Raw genomic sequence first — 17,551 nt, 5'->3', positions numbered from 1 at the left:
CACTTAGTGCTCTTTTCAGGAGGTTGTACTTTAATTCATAGTCTTGCTATGCTGTCCACTTTTATGAGTGTCCCTAACATCTCTGGACCCCTTCTGAGATCTTAAATCAGTGAAGAACCATACATATTCAGAGAGCTTCTGTCCTTGCCTTTATTGCCTAACTAGGGAAGGAAAACAGAGGAAGAAGTGATGTTACGAAGCACTCATAAAAGGCCAGTCAGGGCCTGGGATACGAATGTGATCACCTGTCTTTCTGTGTTAGCAACAGCTGATAGTATATATCTCATGAGTCCTAAGCAAGAAGTAGACTCTGGTAGTTTTTGCTAGAGCAGGAGGATTCTTTGCTTTACCCACATGGACAGATATAAAGTCCAAAAGTTCAGGTCACAGCAAAGAAGGTAGTTGTACAGAAGAAAGTGGAATATAGATCTCTTCCTTAAATCATCCCCAAACCGGGTTGGCACAGTGGTGCTTGAGGCACATAGTTCCTGAGCTCTCTCACCTCTGCCCTGACCCTGCAAATAATCTTCTGGAGGATGAGGAGGACTTTCATTTACTCTGATTAAACCAGGATCAGTCACTCTCCTGCCTCATCCCTGCTTCGAATGCTACTGAGTTAGTCAAGGGAAAAGTCATGCAGCATGGAGATTAAACCCATGTAGAGTGTATGTATTTCATTACAGGCAACACCAGGTCCATTCTGACAATGACAGAAAAACAAAAACACATAAAAACCCTCAGTACAAACATATCTTCTTTCTCTAAAAAAGCTTACCAATAAAATACAAACAGAAAGTCTCCCAGCCCGGTCTTTGAGAACTTTTTCCCTGTATTCAATTGGAATTTAATCTGTTGCAGTTTTGTGACAGCTCTCCAGGAACCAGCAAATAATGACAGTAATTTTTTTTTATTTTATTTCAAACAAAAACATCAGCTTCAGTTTCTGAACCCTTTGTCCCAGCCCATGAAACTGATACTGAAACCTCATGCATGTTGTCCTGGGAACACTACCCACTGCAGCTGTCCCCTTTTTTCTCAATTGGCAGGCTGCTTTTTACTTTAAGGATAATTGATAGATGGGGTTGAACATCTGGCATAATTTTACTTTGGTCTTTAAAAGCTTGGCAGAGCTTGGCAGAGCCTATCAAAGTTGGTATCAGAAAATGGGTTAACCAGAACAGATGAAAAAAAATCACAGACCGCCCAACCTGGTGACTGGTTCAAGACCCACTGCAAGGCTTTAGTTTTTGTCTTCTAACAACAAGGTGAAAAGGTGACTCATGATTTGAGACAACTGCTTATTTCCGGGAATCTACTCCTTGCCAGTCCCAAAGCCATGGGAGAACCATAGGAAAGGCCCATTTTTGAGCCACAAACCTTTGAACCGTTCCAGCAACACAGGGCAACTGGATCTACCAACACCTAATGCCTTGGGGATTAGATAGGGCCCGTCTAGTTTCTATGCCTTGTTTCTCTCTCCCTCCCAACCCCAGCTAGCTCTAGGGAGGAAATCAGAGAATGGAAAAAAGAAGGCCTATTCAGAGCATGGTGGGTGCTTACCTGACCATCAGCCAGACATGGCTAGGAAATGGCCAATTCAGACCAACCTCAGGACTGCCCTATAGAGTAGCAGAGCTATAGACAGTGTAGACCATCTCTAAAAGCAGCAAGTTGTATCTTCCTTCTTTACACCAGCCCTCTTCCAGCTGTACTCGCTGTATACTAGGAGCAGAGCTGGTAATACCAGACTTGTGGAACAGAATCTCCCTGAAATATCAAAGAAAAAGCAATGGGGCAGCAAACAGATAACATCATGTGTGTGAGAAATACTCTGAGACTTCCATGTTAGCCACAGCAAGATAACAGAAAGTTATCCTGTGAACCAGCATTGCAGCAAGACACTAAACCCATGCAAGGTTCATCCTGTGGCTGGTTCATCAGTTCTACCACGATTTGGAAGGAGTGCCTAGTGGGGACTGAGCAGAAAAACGTTGCCCTTCTTTCAGTTCCTTGATATCTTTCCTTGGCTCTTCTGGTCCTTTTGTGCTCTCTTTTTCTTCACCTGATCTTTAGAAGGTTCTAAGGTTCTTAGATGAGTAGATAGATAGATGGACATACAGCCAGACAGATAGTAGATAGATAGATAGATAGATAGATAGATACTTTTAGGTAGAGCTTAGACAAACCAGGAGTAGTATTATGCCTACTTTATGGTCTAGGGTTGTCCCTGGGATTGTCACTTGCTCAGGCTGTCCTCTATAGTCATGTGCATGGGTTAAAACCTTGCCAGTTCAACAATGCTGCCAGTATAAAAATGTGGATGATCAGTGGTCCAGTGCTTGAGACTATTTTACTTTGCATTAAAAATATTGGTTAGAGACCCAGCACCACTTGCCATAATTTAGAACTGCTTTACTGGCCATTGGCACAATGTGAGAGCTGGGACTCACAGGAGCTCTGGATTAATATGTCTTTTAGATTTTCTCCTTCTCATTCTGTCCTCTCTCTCACAAACTTCCAAGATTGTCAGGTCTCGCTTGTGGGTTTCATCTGAACCTGTTGTTTTCTGGGTTCTTTTTCAGATATGTGTTGTACTGTTAGGCTTGTCAAACTCTGAAAGTCATAACAAGGTCAAGGTCACCTGCCATACCTTTTGTATGCAGAAGAAAAATAAACCAGACCTCTAATGTATAATAATCACCTCTCTTTCTCTCTCTCACCATTGACCAGAAGGGGACCTAGCTGTCTCACTGAGACTAGATGCTTCCCTGTTAGTGTGCTGAAATTAGGTCAATATTAACTCCATCCTGCGTGTCAGATATCCCTTGCTAAGGAAAAGACTTTGCTATACCAGACTCACTTCCCTGCCTGGAGGCAGTGTAATGCCAACCCCCAAAATGTTAATCTCAGAGGGGAAAGAATGGTCTGTGGGTGAAGCCATGTGCTACACACCCATCTTTTCATGTTCTCCTGCCTTGACCGCGAGTGAAATTCTTTGGTGGTGGCAATGTATATTTATGAAACTGGATTTCTGGCCCTTCTCTCCCCTGCTCCATAGCTGAAAAAAGGAGAAGAACATGAGCTGTTCAAGATGGGAAGATAGGTAGCAATTAGTCATATGAAAATATACACTGCTTCTGCCAGTGCTTTAACGGCTAACAGAAGGCAAAGGAGACCATAGCCACGTTGGTTTCATTGCTTTGGTGGAAACTTGCATTAAACCATCAAATGTCAAAAAGAAAAAAAAAAAGAAAAAAAGAAAAAGGAATAAAAAATAGACTGCTTCTGCATATTGACAAAATGGAGCTTCCAAACCCACAGACCAATGCTCTGGTGAGAGATGGTTAAATCTAAATTTAAAAAAAGAAAAAAAAAAGAGGGAAATGTAAGCTATCAGTGTCTATGATGAACTGCGAGCCCTTAGGAGATGGCGTGAAGGGTGTTCAGGCAGCTGGTCTCAGGGGGTACATAGGGGGCAGGTGATGGTGTAGCTCGGGGAGGTAGGTGGATTTCCCCTCCACCTGGGATGCTGATACTCCTAAAAAAGGAGTGGAGCAGAGGACAGCCTGGTGTGGGGCTCTTGCCCACTCCTCCTGTCTGCAAGGAGCCCATGGAAATCCGCTATTGCCCTCTGCTGGAGATGGTACGTGGGCTCCAGCTGGCCACGAAGGAGGCAAGGAGAGAGAAGCAGTCAGGGAGAGAAAGCAAGAGAGACCGAAAGAAGATACAATGCAGAGAAGAAAACAATGAAAGCGTTAATTAGCCCATAATGAGAAAGTGAATTGAAAATGTTGGATGAGGAAGGAAATGAGTAAGGAAGGTAAAGATGATGACAAAGATGAAAAGGGAGAGAGAAAGGAGGAGGCGAGGCAAAGAGAGCAATACTGGAAGAAGGAAGGAGAGAGGGAAATATGCCAAGGAGAAGAAAGAAAAAAAAAAAAGGGGGAATGAGAATAAAGGGGAGGAGAAGGTATTGAGAAGGAAAAGGTGGAGAAAATATGGAATGCGGAATGAATGGCTAAATGAATGAATAGATCAGGATCTAGGGAAGAAAGATAGCCTTGCCGTGTCTGGTGGGTAGGAGAGAATCACATACAGCAGAAGAGTAACAGCAGGACAAGGGGCTGATTCAGGGATTCACAGCTTTAAAGCCAAAGGGATATCTGTGATCAAGTCCAAACTCTGCCTCATGCAATGTGTTCAGCAAAGGTAACTGCATATTACTGTTACTTGTACCCTGAGATACTCCTCTGTCTCTGTGGTGTGTCTATAACCCCGGCATGGAGAGTGAGCCCTGGTAAAAAAATTTCTACGCTGACCCCATTAAACGGTGGTAGAAGTAAAGCATAGAAATGAGGGACCCACTCCCATGGGAATACTCTTGTCAAAATATTGCTACTAGCACTTGTGGGGGGCTCACCCTCACCTCTCTGGTAAAGAGAAAACATGAGGCTACGTTCACAAGGATGTGGTGGAGAAGAGCTGTCTGTCTTGCAAGGGGAAGAACTCTGCTTGGTAGCAGAAGGGAAATCAGGCAGATGTGAAACCATTTGAGGGAATTGTTGCATATCCATGCATGAGATCTGGTCAGGCATCAGTAGCTGTTGGCAAACCCAACCTGACTTCTCCAGATGCAATTTGATCTGGTGTTAGGAAAAAAAAAATTTTTAGAGGATCCTTCTAGATCTCCTCCTGGAAACTGTTAATTATGACGATTGTTTAATTAAAAGTCTTTCTACACACCTTCACCCTCCCCCACCAATAGACTGTTTGTTGTGTGATCGTTCCAGTAGATGATCATGGCTTATCTCATTACCTGATAATGGAAATGCTCCTTTGTCTCAGTGGATTGTGTCAGTGCTCTCTAAATGTTAAGCGATCGATAGGATATCCAGTTAGCTAACGAGCAGAACTGCTATTGAATTCTATGCCATCATGAGTGCTCTTGCTGAGCTGGAAAGCTCTCAAGGCCAACCATTTGGATGAAGTTTTCTGTATGTCCTGATGCAAGCTGAGCCGGAAATACCACAAGAAGAGCATTTGACCCCTCTGATTCCACTCCTTGGTTGAACCGGAAAATGCAGGGGAGGAGGAATACAAACATTACAGATAACAACAACAACAAAGCTCATCAGACTTGTTCCCAAACTGCAAAATAAAAGGGTCAGGCTGAGTTAATTAGAGGGAAGGACTCAGCTTGCTTTGACTTTATCTGAGGGATCATGGTATACATTTCTTTCTTTTCTTTTCTCTCTTATTGTCTTCCAGAATTTAAGGAAGCGTTCTCACTCTTTGACCGAACTCCAAAATCTGAGATGAAAATCACATATGCACAATGCGGAGATGTCTTGAGAGCTTTGGGGCAGAATCCAACCCAAGCTGAGGTCATGAAGGTGCTTGGCAGACCCAAACCAGAAGGTTGGTGACCTCCTCTGTGTTTGTTTTGAAAAACAGCACTCCAAGAATTAATGGTCAGGCCAAGCAGATAAGGTCTCTGTTTTCTGATGGAAAGATTTACTGTGAAGTGACTGAGGGTATGGAACAGCCCCCTGCAAATTTCCGGCAGAACTGCAACTGAGGGAAAAGCTTCTCTTCAGTCAGTATAATTGACTCAAATTTAGGAGACTGAATTCATTTAATGGCCCTGTGTTTCAGTGTATTTTACAGTGACAATTTCTTACCTTTTAAAATTGTTTTGATGACAGGCATTCACTTGTGTTTAGTAAAGACTCAGATTTTTTGAAGACATCCACAGAAACAGAGGGATAGACTGAACCTGAGGACACAGCTTGCACTACAAAAATGCATATCAGAGGGTCTGTAATGATTGCAGTGGGGGTCTCCCTTAAAAGTTCGCCATACTCAGGGTATCTGTTCAGAACAAGGAAAAGCTTTTCTAGACCATATCTATACTCAGGAATTTCCTAGATGACTTCTCTTGCCCTTATTTCCATTTACGCTAATGGGAACTGAGAACTAGGCTCTCATTCAGCAACTGTGGAATTTCAGGATATGGTAATGAAACAGTGGCAGATGGGATAAGTAGCCAAGAAGGAGTCATCGTGCCCTATGATCCTGCTTTGAAAAGTAAAAAGTTAGGGAAATGGGATACGCAGCCCCAGTCCTGCCAGGGTAAGGACATGCCCCTAATCACTCTGAAGTTCCTCTCCCAGTTTGTTTTTTAAGATCTCTGCATTACAAGGCTGCAAATAAAAGCTGATTTCATACCAACAATGAGCTCCTCTTATTCTCTGTCTTCTGCTTAGTTTCATCTTTTTGCATTGCATCAAGCAGCCTTGGGACTCTAACAGAATTTACTTTCCTTGACATTTGCATGTGTCAGATACAAGACAGGTACAGATCAATCTGTTCAAAAACGTACTTCTCTCTCTTTCCCAGAGCTCTTGATCCCCCTCTGGCTGGCTGTTCCTCCATCTGTACTTAAGATATTCCTATGCTCTACTCATTCCCTTTAGCAGGCAATTTTTGCCAAGGTTCTCCTAACCCTCACCACCAATCCACTCTGAATGTCCCATGGTTAGTTCTCAGCTCTCCCAGAATTCACCAAAACTTTTATTTCAATCTGTGTCTTTGCAGAAATGAACTCCAAGATGCTCGACTTTGAGACCTTCCTGCCCATGCTCCAGCATATTTCCAAGACGAAAGACACAGGCACCTACGAGGACTTTGTGGAGGGTCTGCGCGTGTTTGACAAGGAGGGAAATGGAACTGTGATGGGGGCTGAGCTCCGCCACGTTTTGGCTACGCTGGGTAAGGAAAACCTTTCCTCATGCGATGTCACTGGTGAAATCTTTCCCATACAGTGTGTAGCATGCTGGGTTATGTAAAACACCTTTATGGAGAGAATGACTGGGCAAGATTTCAGTCATCATTTTATTCTTGGTAATCAGGACAGAAAAAGTTCTTTAATAATGATGCTAAAGATCACTGATTTATAGCTGAAACAATGTTTGTCTTTTCTTCCTTCCCCCCTTTTTTTCCTTCCTTTCTTCTGTCCTAGTTCTAGCGTTTCATTTCTCTAGTAAATATTATATTTCTATGACCAGAATATTATCCAAACAGTGGAAAATCCATCTATTTCTTCAGTGTTTATCTTCAATTTTTCTGAATCTTCAAGCAAAGTTTTAAGATGAAGCACTTTTCTAATAGTCATTTGTTTAACAGAAGTCTCTCTGAAATGGATAAACTTTTTTTTTAAAGGAGGAATCAATATTTTTCCCTCCTCTCAAATTCTGACCTGCGAATCTCAGTGTTTCACAGGGAGTGATGACAACAGCATGAATGCTGGACAAAAATTTTGGCTGTAACTGAATGACAGGTTTCCAATTTGGATCATAAGGCACTGACATCTTGTCATCTGAATCCAGTAAGCATTTCTCAAGATCAGCCTTTCTACTAGTGTTTGCCTACTGTTATAAAAAATGAGATTTGATTTAGACCAGAGGATTCCAGTGATGGGTTTTGACCTGCGATATTGTTTCAAAAATCCAAATCTTTTATGCCCAGGGATTTCAGTTCCATGACACATCCATCTCTATTAATGACACACAAAAAATAAGGAAAACAACGCTAAGTACCTGTTTTCACTGATGCTATTGGATCAGTCTGGGGTCCAAATTCAATGATGACACAAACACACACAAAGTCAGGATTGATGGACCATCTAACTTTATCTTGGACAAAGAAACCACGGTCAGTTTTGTGAGTTTCACTGTACTACAAAAAATCAATTTTGTATTTGCCCTTTTGTTTCCAATAACCCAGACCAATGTGTCAATGACTGATTTTCAAGCATTCATAGGAAGTACTTAAATCCAAAGAGTTAGCACTGCTGTTTAGATTGGTATTCCTAAATACTGGCCAAATCCTAGGCACAGACAAATATTCTGTAAGTTGGCATACTTTTCTGTTCACTTTTCAAAAATTCAATTGAATTGCCACAGATTCACATCAGCTGAGGACTTGCCCCTGTGTGTGAGAAGTCAGTGATGAAAAAATGCATCAGTACTTTTCTGTACAGCAACATCAGTAGCAGAGCACACCCGATAACTTTTTTTTTTAAATGATTTCAATCGACATCACCTTAAAATTTCTCCCACTCATTTCTGGAAGGACATTAATCCCATTAATGCCAGTACATAGAATAGGGGACTGGATTAGGTTGGTCTCTTTGCCTTACAGACAAAGAAGTACCTAATATGTACATAATTCAATTAAATGCTGTAGATCACATCCTAAGCAGAGATCCTAAGTTTGATCTTAAAATTTTCCTGAACCTGAAACTCAGAGGCAAACTACAGGGTGACTTTACAGAGAGTTTGCCCAGTGATGACTTGGTCAAAAGTGACTAAAGCCTTCAAGATTTGGCACTTAGAGTAAGTTTATTCTTAGAAGAATGACTATGGGAACATGATATCATGTGGGTTTCCTTATTTATTCTCTCTTCATGGTTTTCAGATCAAATTTTCTCAGTTTGCAAGTTCAAAAGTCACTTTCCTAGCAGTCAGCACCACAAATTGAACTGAGAGAAAATCTTTGTCTCTCCTCTCTTCCCTCTCACTCTCTTTGGTAGTCTTTGATCCTTTGAACTGTGCTTCATAAATTCTTAAAAAAAAAAAAAAAGGTTCAGGTACTAAGGTACTGAACAGGCATTTTGTTTTCCCTGCAGGTGAGAGGTTGACTGAAGAGGAAGTTGATAAGCTGATGGCTGGTCAGGAAGATGCCAATGGTTGTATCAACTATGAAGGTAAGTATGAGCAGTCTGGTCTGTGCAGTGACCATGTGCTTGAAGACTTTGTTCCAGTTATTCTGTGAAAGCTTAAGTCCAAGGAAAATCTTATTCCCAATGATCAGAATATGAACTTTTTGCAAATTTTAGAGCGATTCAGATTCTGTAATCCACCTGAGACTCCTTATCTGTAATAAGGTTACTTGTACTTTCCATGGCTGATAATGGCCATGGGCCTTTCAAAGAGGCTGGTAGGGTCATTCTTATCTTGCTCTACATATTTATTTTTATTTTTGCTTTATTTTTTCTACCTACACCCATAGTTCCTTGTCCCCCCAAAAAGCAAGAGATCTCTTTTGGGAGATCCCTGGTGGTAATCATTGTTTTACTTTAAAAAAATCAGCAAAAAGTGTTATCCTTAGGTTCCTCTTTGAAGTCCTAAGAATCCTACAAGCACTGAACAAAGACTCCCAGTCTATTCCATTACGGATGTAGAAAGCCAGAGTAAAGGGAGTTGGTTATGAGTAAATGGACCACGGTTCTCTCGGGCATCTTGCAAACCTGCACACTTTAAGCTCTTCAGTAAAGCCACAACATGCTTTAGGGATCATGAACACACATTATGATGCACCTCTTTGAAGGTGATATTGTTAACTAGCACCTGACTTTTGTATCATCTTCACTGAACCTTTTATGATTGGTCTTCTACTTTCAAATGCTATACTAGTGATCTGAGCTCAGGGAAATCTGTCTTGCCTGTAGTTTATTGGTAGGAACCTGTAGATTTAGCCAAACCACGTGATGCCTGAATGTGTGATGAATTCAGAGAAATCCATAATATGGAGGATCACTGGGAAGGAAAAAATATTTCTTACAGATGAATACATTTCTCCATTTCCTTTTGAATCCAAAATTATATTTTAAAAAATAAGTTTTTAAAATGGGGAAAAAGGAAACCCCAAACTTTTTGAAAGAAAAGATTAATTATCATGTTTGTTTCTAAACCTGAGCTCACTGGAGAGATGCAGTCATGATACTGAATTGGTTAGCTACTGTGGATTCTGGAGATTCACTCCAGAAGTACTTTCAGTGCCCCCTGACTTCAGCATAAATGTGGTGAAGCCTTGAGAGCCTTTCTAGGTGAGGACCCGGAATTTCTCATGGCTGTATGCTTTGGAAAGGCGGCTCTGTATGGCAGCCAGGGGCAAGGATTAAGCAAGCTATGGATTGACTAACGTGTGTGTTCATTTCCACTGCCTACCTAGACTGATGGCTACGCTACACCGTATATATATTATTTTAAGGATTTACAAAGCTTTTAGCACTAAAGTACTTGGAGTCTTATTTACAAAGCAACATTGTCTTCATTGTATCAGACTAGGTGAGAGGAATGAATTTAAATAGCAGCCAAGCTGAACAGAGGTACTGAGACATTATTGAGTTTAATGAAGGGAAATTGATAAATAATCCTTCTGTTTCTATTCTTTCCAGCTTTTGTGAAACATATTATGGCTAACTGAATACCAGGTAAGTCTCTTCTGTCCTCCTTGCGTATTCTATTATTTTGGTTTTGATTTCTGAGATCAGCTTGGGGAAAGTGCAAGTGGTTAATCAGGGAGAGGGAGAATTTTCAGCAAGGAATAGGCCAAGAATGAGTAAAGCAGTATCTTCATCCTATCAACTGCACAGCAGATCAGTGGCCTTACTGTAATTGTCCAGTGATTCTGGATGTCTCTATCTTAGGGAGCCCAACAGAGAGTATAAGGCTTTGATTTCCAAAGAACAAATGCTCATTCCTTTTTGACAACTAGAAATGTTAACGGATGCACATTTTGGATGCCCTCTTACAAGTCTCTGCTCCTAAAATTTTCCTTAAAAAATCCAGAAGACAGAATTGAGCTGATTATAGAAAGAGTGGGCAATAAATACAAGGAGGAGTAGATAAAGAGTGATGCATGACTATGTTACTGAACCTACAGCTGGAGGATAATTACTGGCCTTCCATAAATCTGGCTCCCAATCTTTCCTGGCAAATTGAATGATTTTCCAGAAAAAGACATGAGTTTTGTCCCACATATCTTCTCTGACTTTATTCGGTAGTGTTCTCCAAACCAGAGTACCATTAAGGGTATCTCAGTCTTGCCATTGCAAATGAGCTGAACTTCATTTCCAGTATTCACTGGTCATGGTTTATTTTGTATTCCTGGAAAAGGTGCCAGATGTTTTGAACTGGTATTCACCAATATTTATCTCTGTTCAGCTTTTGGGGAAGGTCTGACCTGAGAGTTAACCAGCTCTATCTATTCTGCAAAGTATCCGATAAACTGGGAAAGACACTGCCTTTCTTTGGGTTTGTTCTGTTGTTGTTTTTTTTTTTTCTTTTTCCTTTGCCTTTGGTTTATTTTTCTACTCTGTCCTGACCGGGCCTGGCTTTGTTTGCTTTTGGAGCTGACGTTATTCCAGCCCGCAAGACCTGTCTGCTGTGTGGTGACTTTTAATTATGTTCACTGGCACCCTAGGGAGTGAGTTAAGCAGGAGTCAAATCCCGGTCTTTGAGACTTTTGTTCCAAGATAAAATTGACCAAAATGTAAAATGGCTAAAAAGCTGATTGCTTTTTCTTATTATGGTTGAGTTTTCTTTCTACAGGCTTTTATCTTCTCCGAACATACTGACTCCCAGTTTTAGATTCCAAAGATTTGAACTGGCCCACAGCCAAAGTGGTAATCCCACAACTAGCATGATTCTTACTTGTTGTTTAGAGATGGTCTCAAGCATTAATCCCGTCCTAAACCTGCTGCCATGGGAAATTCCCATTCTGATGCCAAAAGTCTTTCTAGTCCCCTGAAGCAGGATCAGCCACCAAAGGAGACAAGTGAGCAGTGGTATATTGTAGAGCTGGCACAGGGCTGGGAACTGCAGCATATGGGCCAGAAAGTGTGTCTTGGCTTCTGGTGGGTTTGGAAAGGGAGCTGAGAACTCTTGACTCACAGAGAACCGATCTGCTGCTGATTTGTCAATTAGCCGTGATGGGCTTCTTTCAGGGGTGGCATCTTCCACTCCCTGCAGAGTTTCTGTTGGCATGTTTAAGGAAAGACAAATGCAATTTCTACCCTTGAAAGGCTGATGGCCCCTTGCCATAAAGCATGTAACAAACACATCCCAAAACACTGGGTATGAACTCAGTGGGAATCTGAATCTGAGCAGTCGCTCATGTTTCTTGGCCATTCCCATATGCTGGTAGAAAACTAGAGCTTGATCCCAGTATAAGAACTGAACTGTGACAGTCCCTTTCTTCTTTCTCCGATCATAGTTATTTTGACTATACTGTGTAACTTTTCCTATACAAAACCTCTCCACATGCTCTTCCCCCAGGTGCTACACCCTATTTATAACACAGAGTAATCAGTTACATCTTCTACTACTGACTCTTCCACTTTTTTTCAGGCCCCCCAGGCCAAGTGCGCTGCTGTATTATAGCCAACTCTTCTTCCTTTACAGTAGACAGTGCTGTAGAAAACACGCCCAGATTGGCTATGCACCTACTCCTTACCTCATTCAGTGGGAAAGACACAGGCAACAGAAAACATTAAGCTTTCTCACATAGCTAGAAAGCACTCTGTCCTACTTTTTGTCCAATGCCCACTTTTAGTGTGAAACAGGGCTGTGGGATACATGCTGTGGACTATGCTGACCTCCTGTGAAGGCAATGCACACAGTCCTCCCCTGTAGCCTGCCATGTCTCTGAAGGTGTGATGAACAGACAGTCAACCTTTATCTCATGGCCTATCTCTTAGGTGCATGTCCTTTCATGGGATCAAAAGTATGTGCAAGCTTTGGTTAAACAGCCCACAATGTTGGTGTGACCATCTGCTCATTCTGTTCTCCTGAGGAGCTCCGTCTGCTCATATCACCAGTGGGACTCTTTGACCTGTAGGGAAATGAATCTTCTCTGGGAGCAAGCTGGATGATGTCTAGGTTGTTCTGATGCCTGCTTCTCTGACACAGACTTTGCATCATAAAAATATCTGAGCTAGCTTTAAACAAGTAAGCTCAAACAGTAGAGCTGGAGGGCCAATCAATAGTGTGGACACAGGGGCTCAATTCAGTTGCCCAAGTGTAGGTGCTTGGTGTTATTTCAGGTGTTCCAAGTGTCTCAGATATCCATGGCAGCACAGATGTGATGCCGAGCCTGTGGCGGACCTATGTCTTTTGGAGTGCCAGCTGGAGGCCAGGCCACTCTAGGACATCTCAAATGGCTGTAGGTACCTAGGTGTAGGGAACTGAATTGAGCCCAGTGGCTTGAACTCATGTGACTGTGGGTCAATTACTAGAATGTAACATCAGTGTTGACCAGCTGAGGTAGCCTTTCTTGGCTCCCATCAGATGAAGACATCTACAAGTAGGTGTCTGCATGAAAACTAGGTATCTAGTGGACTAGGTATCTAGTGGACACCAAGTGGACTTGGTGGACACCAAGTTAAGTATGAGGCAGCAATGTGCCCTTGTGGCCAAGAAGGCCAATGGTATGCTGGGGTGCATCAGGAAGAGTGTTGCCAGCAGGTCGAGGGAGGTGATTCTCCCCCTCTACTCAGCCCTGGTGAGGCCACATCTGGAGTACTGCGTCCAGTTCTGGGCTCCCCAGTACAAGAGGGATGTGGCACTACTGGAGCAAGTCCAGCGAAGGGCCACAAAGATGATTAGGGGACTGGAGCATCTCTCTTATGAGGAAAGGCTGAGAGAGCTGGGCCTGTTTAGCTTGGAGAAGAGAAGGCTGAGAGGAGATCTTATCAATGTGTACAAGTATCTGAAGGGAGGGTGTCGAGAGGATGGGGCCAGACTCTTCTCAGTGGTGCCGAGCGACAGGACGCGAGGCAATGGGCACAAACTGAAACACAGACACTTCCATCTTAACATGAGGAAAAACTTTTTCACTGTGAGGGTGACAGAGCACTGGAACAGGTTGCCCAGAGAGGTGGTGGAGTCTCCTTCTCTGGAGATATTCAAAACGCGCCTGGATGCAATCCTGTGCAATGTGCTCTAGGTGACCCTGCTTGAGCAGGGGGGTTGGACTAGATGATCTCCAGAGGTCCCTTCCAACCTCAGTGATTCTGTGATTCTGTGATTCTGTGATTCTAGGTTTTTCAGCATGATTCAGCTTGTTCAGTGAAGGGACATAGATGCAAGGAGTTCAGTTGCCAGTGCAGAAAAGGACAAATCTCACATTGTGCCTATGTCATATTGGCCAGCCGTACAGGGATGTTCTGAATGCCTTGGGGCTCTCAAATTGCACTAGATGCCTGTGGTTAAGGAACTGAATCCTTCCTGAAATTCAGAAGTTAACTAATGAAATCCCTGAAGCTCGAGTGTTGCTGATGAGAGACTGATTTTAGATGAGGGGGATAACGGAAGTAAAACAAACTGTCTAGTGGCTCAGGAACTGGGCTGTTTTTCTGGAAATCGAGTTTTCACCCCAGCTTTATGTCTGACTGGCTATATCACCTCTCCATATCACCACTTCCCATGCTTTGTCCGTTACTTACATACTGAGTGTAAGATTGCAAGATTGTGACTGACCAAGGTTTTCTGTCATGTTGTCATTGGTCCCTGATCTCAGTTGGCATTTTCATAGTGGACAGATGTGTAGCTGCAGGTCTTGTTGCAAACAGTCTGAGTACAGATGCATGAGAATGACTGAGGCTGATTCCTGATGATGTTGTTTGTTTCTGCTTTCTTCCTCTAATGCTTAAAAATAATTTTATTTTTAGGACAAGATAGGCGCCGAGAACTCCAGATGCTGGCCTTGGATTTCAATGTAATGGAATGTCTTCTCATTTTACAGCCCAGATTCCCATTACACGGCTACAAAATGTACTGTCCCTGAAGTTATCTGGTTAAATGTTTTTTGTTTGTTTTGTCTTCTTTCTTCATGGGAAGAGGATGGCCTTTGTGGAGATTCAGTACACTCAGGAAACTGAAGAAACTGGAATATGAACTATAAATACCTGGGCATTCTCTATTTTCTTTTTGTTCTTTCTGATACAGGATATAAAACAGCAATAGAATATTGTGAAGAGAGAGGGGAGACAAGGGGAGTTACTTATTTCACGACTAAGCCAAGAAAAATGTATTTTCATTTAGCCATATCCTTCTCTCCCTTCCCCTCTTCCTTCCAAAACAACTAGACCCATCTTTTTTTGTTTATTACATCTGTCAAAATAGCTGTTTCAAAATCAATTCAGAAATCTGAGTAATCTGAGAAGGTAAGGGAGAAATGAAACTAAACTAGTTGTATAAATCTCATGGGTGCAAAGTATGCTCTTAGTTGTTGGTGAAAAACAGTCAAGGCAGAATACTCAGCAATGAACTAACAAATGCACTTATTCACAAGTTTCTCAGTTTTGGAAGATACCATCTTTAATGTATGAGATGTAAAGGAGAAAAAGAACAAAACAAAGAAGAAGTGTATTCAGTGCTTGCAGATTTGCTAGAATGCATCCCTTCTCTTTCTTCCCCACCCAGATATCTTTTCCATCCAACAGTCTCACCTATGAAGCAAGTAAAATGTCTTTCCCAAAGAAAACTGGAAATTGTTCTAATATACATGTCCTGTAGCTTTTCTCAGTAAAACATGGGATTCTTTGTCTCTTGCTTTCAGCTTTGTTTCTGTGTCTGTGCGAGGAGAGAGTAAAGAAGGGAAGGGGAAATGGGAAATACATACTGTTGGGAAAAAGCTCAGTAGAGGCAAAGGAAAAGTGAGAAGCATGAAAAAGTACACAAATTAAGTTGGCTCATCTTCTGGGGTGAAATCACTAAAAAAAGAAAAAGAAACTATATTTTTGGGGGCGAGAGGGGTGGGAGAGGAGGAGGAGAACACAGAAGCTAGTACAGTTCACATAGGAAATACCAGACAATCTAAGCGAGCGACACTCCATTTAAGAAAGAGGTATTGTTAGAAAGGACATCTTGGAAACTGAGTGGAGGAAAGCTAATCGGTGGAACATTATAATACCAGGATACCAATTGCACAGGAATGACAGAATTGGCCATCCCCATGGAGAACAACTGCTGTGAATGAACGAACACAAACAATCAAATTACATCAATATACGAGCTGTAACAAAATGAACCGTTGAATAGCCATAAGTGAAAATCCACAGAGAGCTAAATGTATATTAAGATAATGGCAAGGGCAGTAAAATGCTAAAGAAAGTTCAAGAGGGTAGTGGAGTGGGAGGAGTAGAAAGATGCTAATAATGGCACAATTCTGTTTTCTCCAGGCTGGATTTACTGTACATAAAGGGGCAAGTAAGAGTCAAGAAAAATTGTCGCCATGAATGACGTGTTTTGGAGTGTTCATTCTGAAGCATCAATCCTGAACAGAGCAATTGGTTGAACAGGCCACTGATGAGGCCATGAGATTAGCAACTAGGTCTGCTGTAGTATGCCAAAGATAGATGTTAACAGTGGGCCATTTCCTTCTGGGGTCTCCCTCTGTGGGCATCCAATTCCGTTGTCACTTTAAGACTTGTTTTTTCTGTCCCTTTAGTTGAAGTAGAACTCTTAATCTCTCCAGTGGGACATCAGATGCTTTTCTGCTTTCATTCTCAGCTGTTAAACACAATACCACCATCCTGCTTGCCTCTCAGACTCCTGAAAAGGTGCCATCTTAGCACATTATACCTAAATCTGAAAGAATATTTCACCCTATGTTCCCAAAGCCACAATGACCTCATCCACAGTTGCAGGTGAACCTTGCATCTGGACACACGGGTGGCATTCATCCAGGTAAGTGCTGATACACACGGAGCTGATGTCTCCATCTGTCCTTGGCCTGTGCTATGTTCGGTGGTTATCTTATTGGCACAGACAGAATCTGTACATCGAGGATTACACGTTATTACTACTGTTGCTACCGTATTTGTTATCGCTGTTACTAGAATGACAGCCGAAACACACATTTAGCCATGTCAATCCGGTAGCTGGGAGTTACACGAGGCTCACAGCTATTCAAGAAGATCTTCAAGAGATGATAATGCTGCAAGCAAAAAAGTAAGTTCTTTGGTGGAGCAGTAAGAGAAAGACCAACAGGCTAAGCACAACCACTAGCTGGGCTGAGATGCACCAGCAAATAGAGCTAGACCACAGGCCTGCCAAAGCACAGCCTATGAGGCAGCAGTCCAGTGAAGCAGAAGAGACTAAAATAACAGCTGGTATTTCACCCCAAATGCATTGGCAGGGCTTTTAGTGGAAGGATCTGCGGGTCAATCCAAGGTGCATAAGCAAAGCTGTGTGTGGGAGAAGGCTGGAACAGTGCCTATTGCCTTCTGTACTAGATGTATCACAGGACATGCTCTTGCCAAATTTTGTTTTCACAAGCAGAAAATTCACTCACAAGCTAACCGGAATAAATAGGCAATATCTTCCCCTTCCTTTCAACTGCTCCACTCCCCCTACCCCAAACCCAAATTAAGAAAAATAACCTCCTATCTAGAGAACGTTTCTTAAAAAAAAAATAGTGTGGCCAGGAGTCATGCCAAGTTTCTAGAAGATCTTTTTATAGCAGTAGCATCTGGCTCTTGGGGAGACTCCGTAGGGAGTTTTGTTGGTGACTTTACATCTGCTGTGGTTAAGCTGCTAATGGACTGACTGTCTGGGCCGCTGCCTGCTCCACTGATTTCTTAGTACCATGCTTTGGTTATTTGAGGAGTTTGCGCCTATTGACTTCTTGCCAGAATTACATAGTACATTCCAGCAGCAATTTGCATTGCGACACCCAATTGTGCAGAAGGGGCTTTCAGATG

At 42.3% G+C, this 17,551-nt stretch overlaps 1 protein-coding gene across 1 annotated transcript in view; it reads left to right on the top strand.

Moving 5' to 3' along the window:
* Nucleotides 1-14,548, top strand: part of MYL3 (myosin light chain 3) — a 37,653-nt gene extending 23,105 nt beyond the window's left edge. Inside the window, exons 3-7 of the mRNA XM_013943637.2 lie at nucleotides 5,269-5,418; nucleotides 6,598-6,771; nucleotides 8,690-8,767; nucleotides 10,241-10,276; nucleotides 14,516-14,548. Coding sequence (XP_013799091.1) covers nucleotides 5,269-5,418; nucleotides 6,598-6,771; nucleotides 8,690-8,767; nucleotides 10,241-10,269 — 431 coding nt within the window. The 3' untranslated portion in view covers nucleotides 10,270-10,276; nucleotides 14,516-14,548. The remainder of the gene's footprint in view (nucleotides 1-5,268; nucleotides 5,419-6,597; nucleotides 6,772-8,689; nucleotides 8,768-10,240; nucleotides 10,277-14,515) is intronic.
* The last annotated feature ends 3,003 nt before the right edge of the window (nucleotides 14,549-17,551 follow it).

This window comes from Apteryx mantelli, chromosome 2 (genome assembly GCF_036417845.1).
Source record: "Apteryx mantelli isolate bAptMan1 chromosome 2, bAptMan1.hap1, whole genome shotgun sequence".
NCBI lineage: Eukaryota > Metazoa > Chordata > Aves > Apterygiformes > Apterygidae > Apteryx > Apteryx mantelli.
This window is presented reverse-complemented; position numbering and strand designations above follow the sequence as displayed.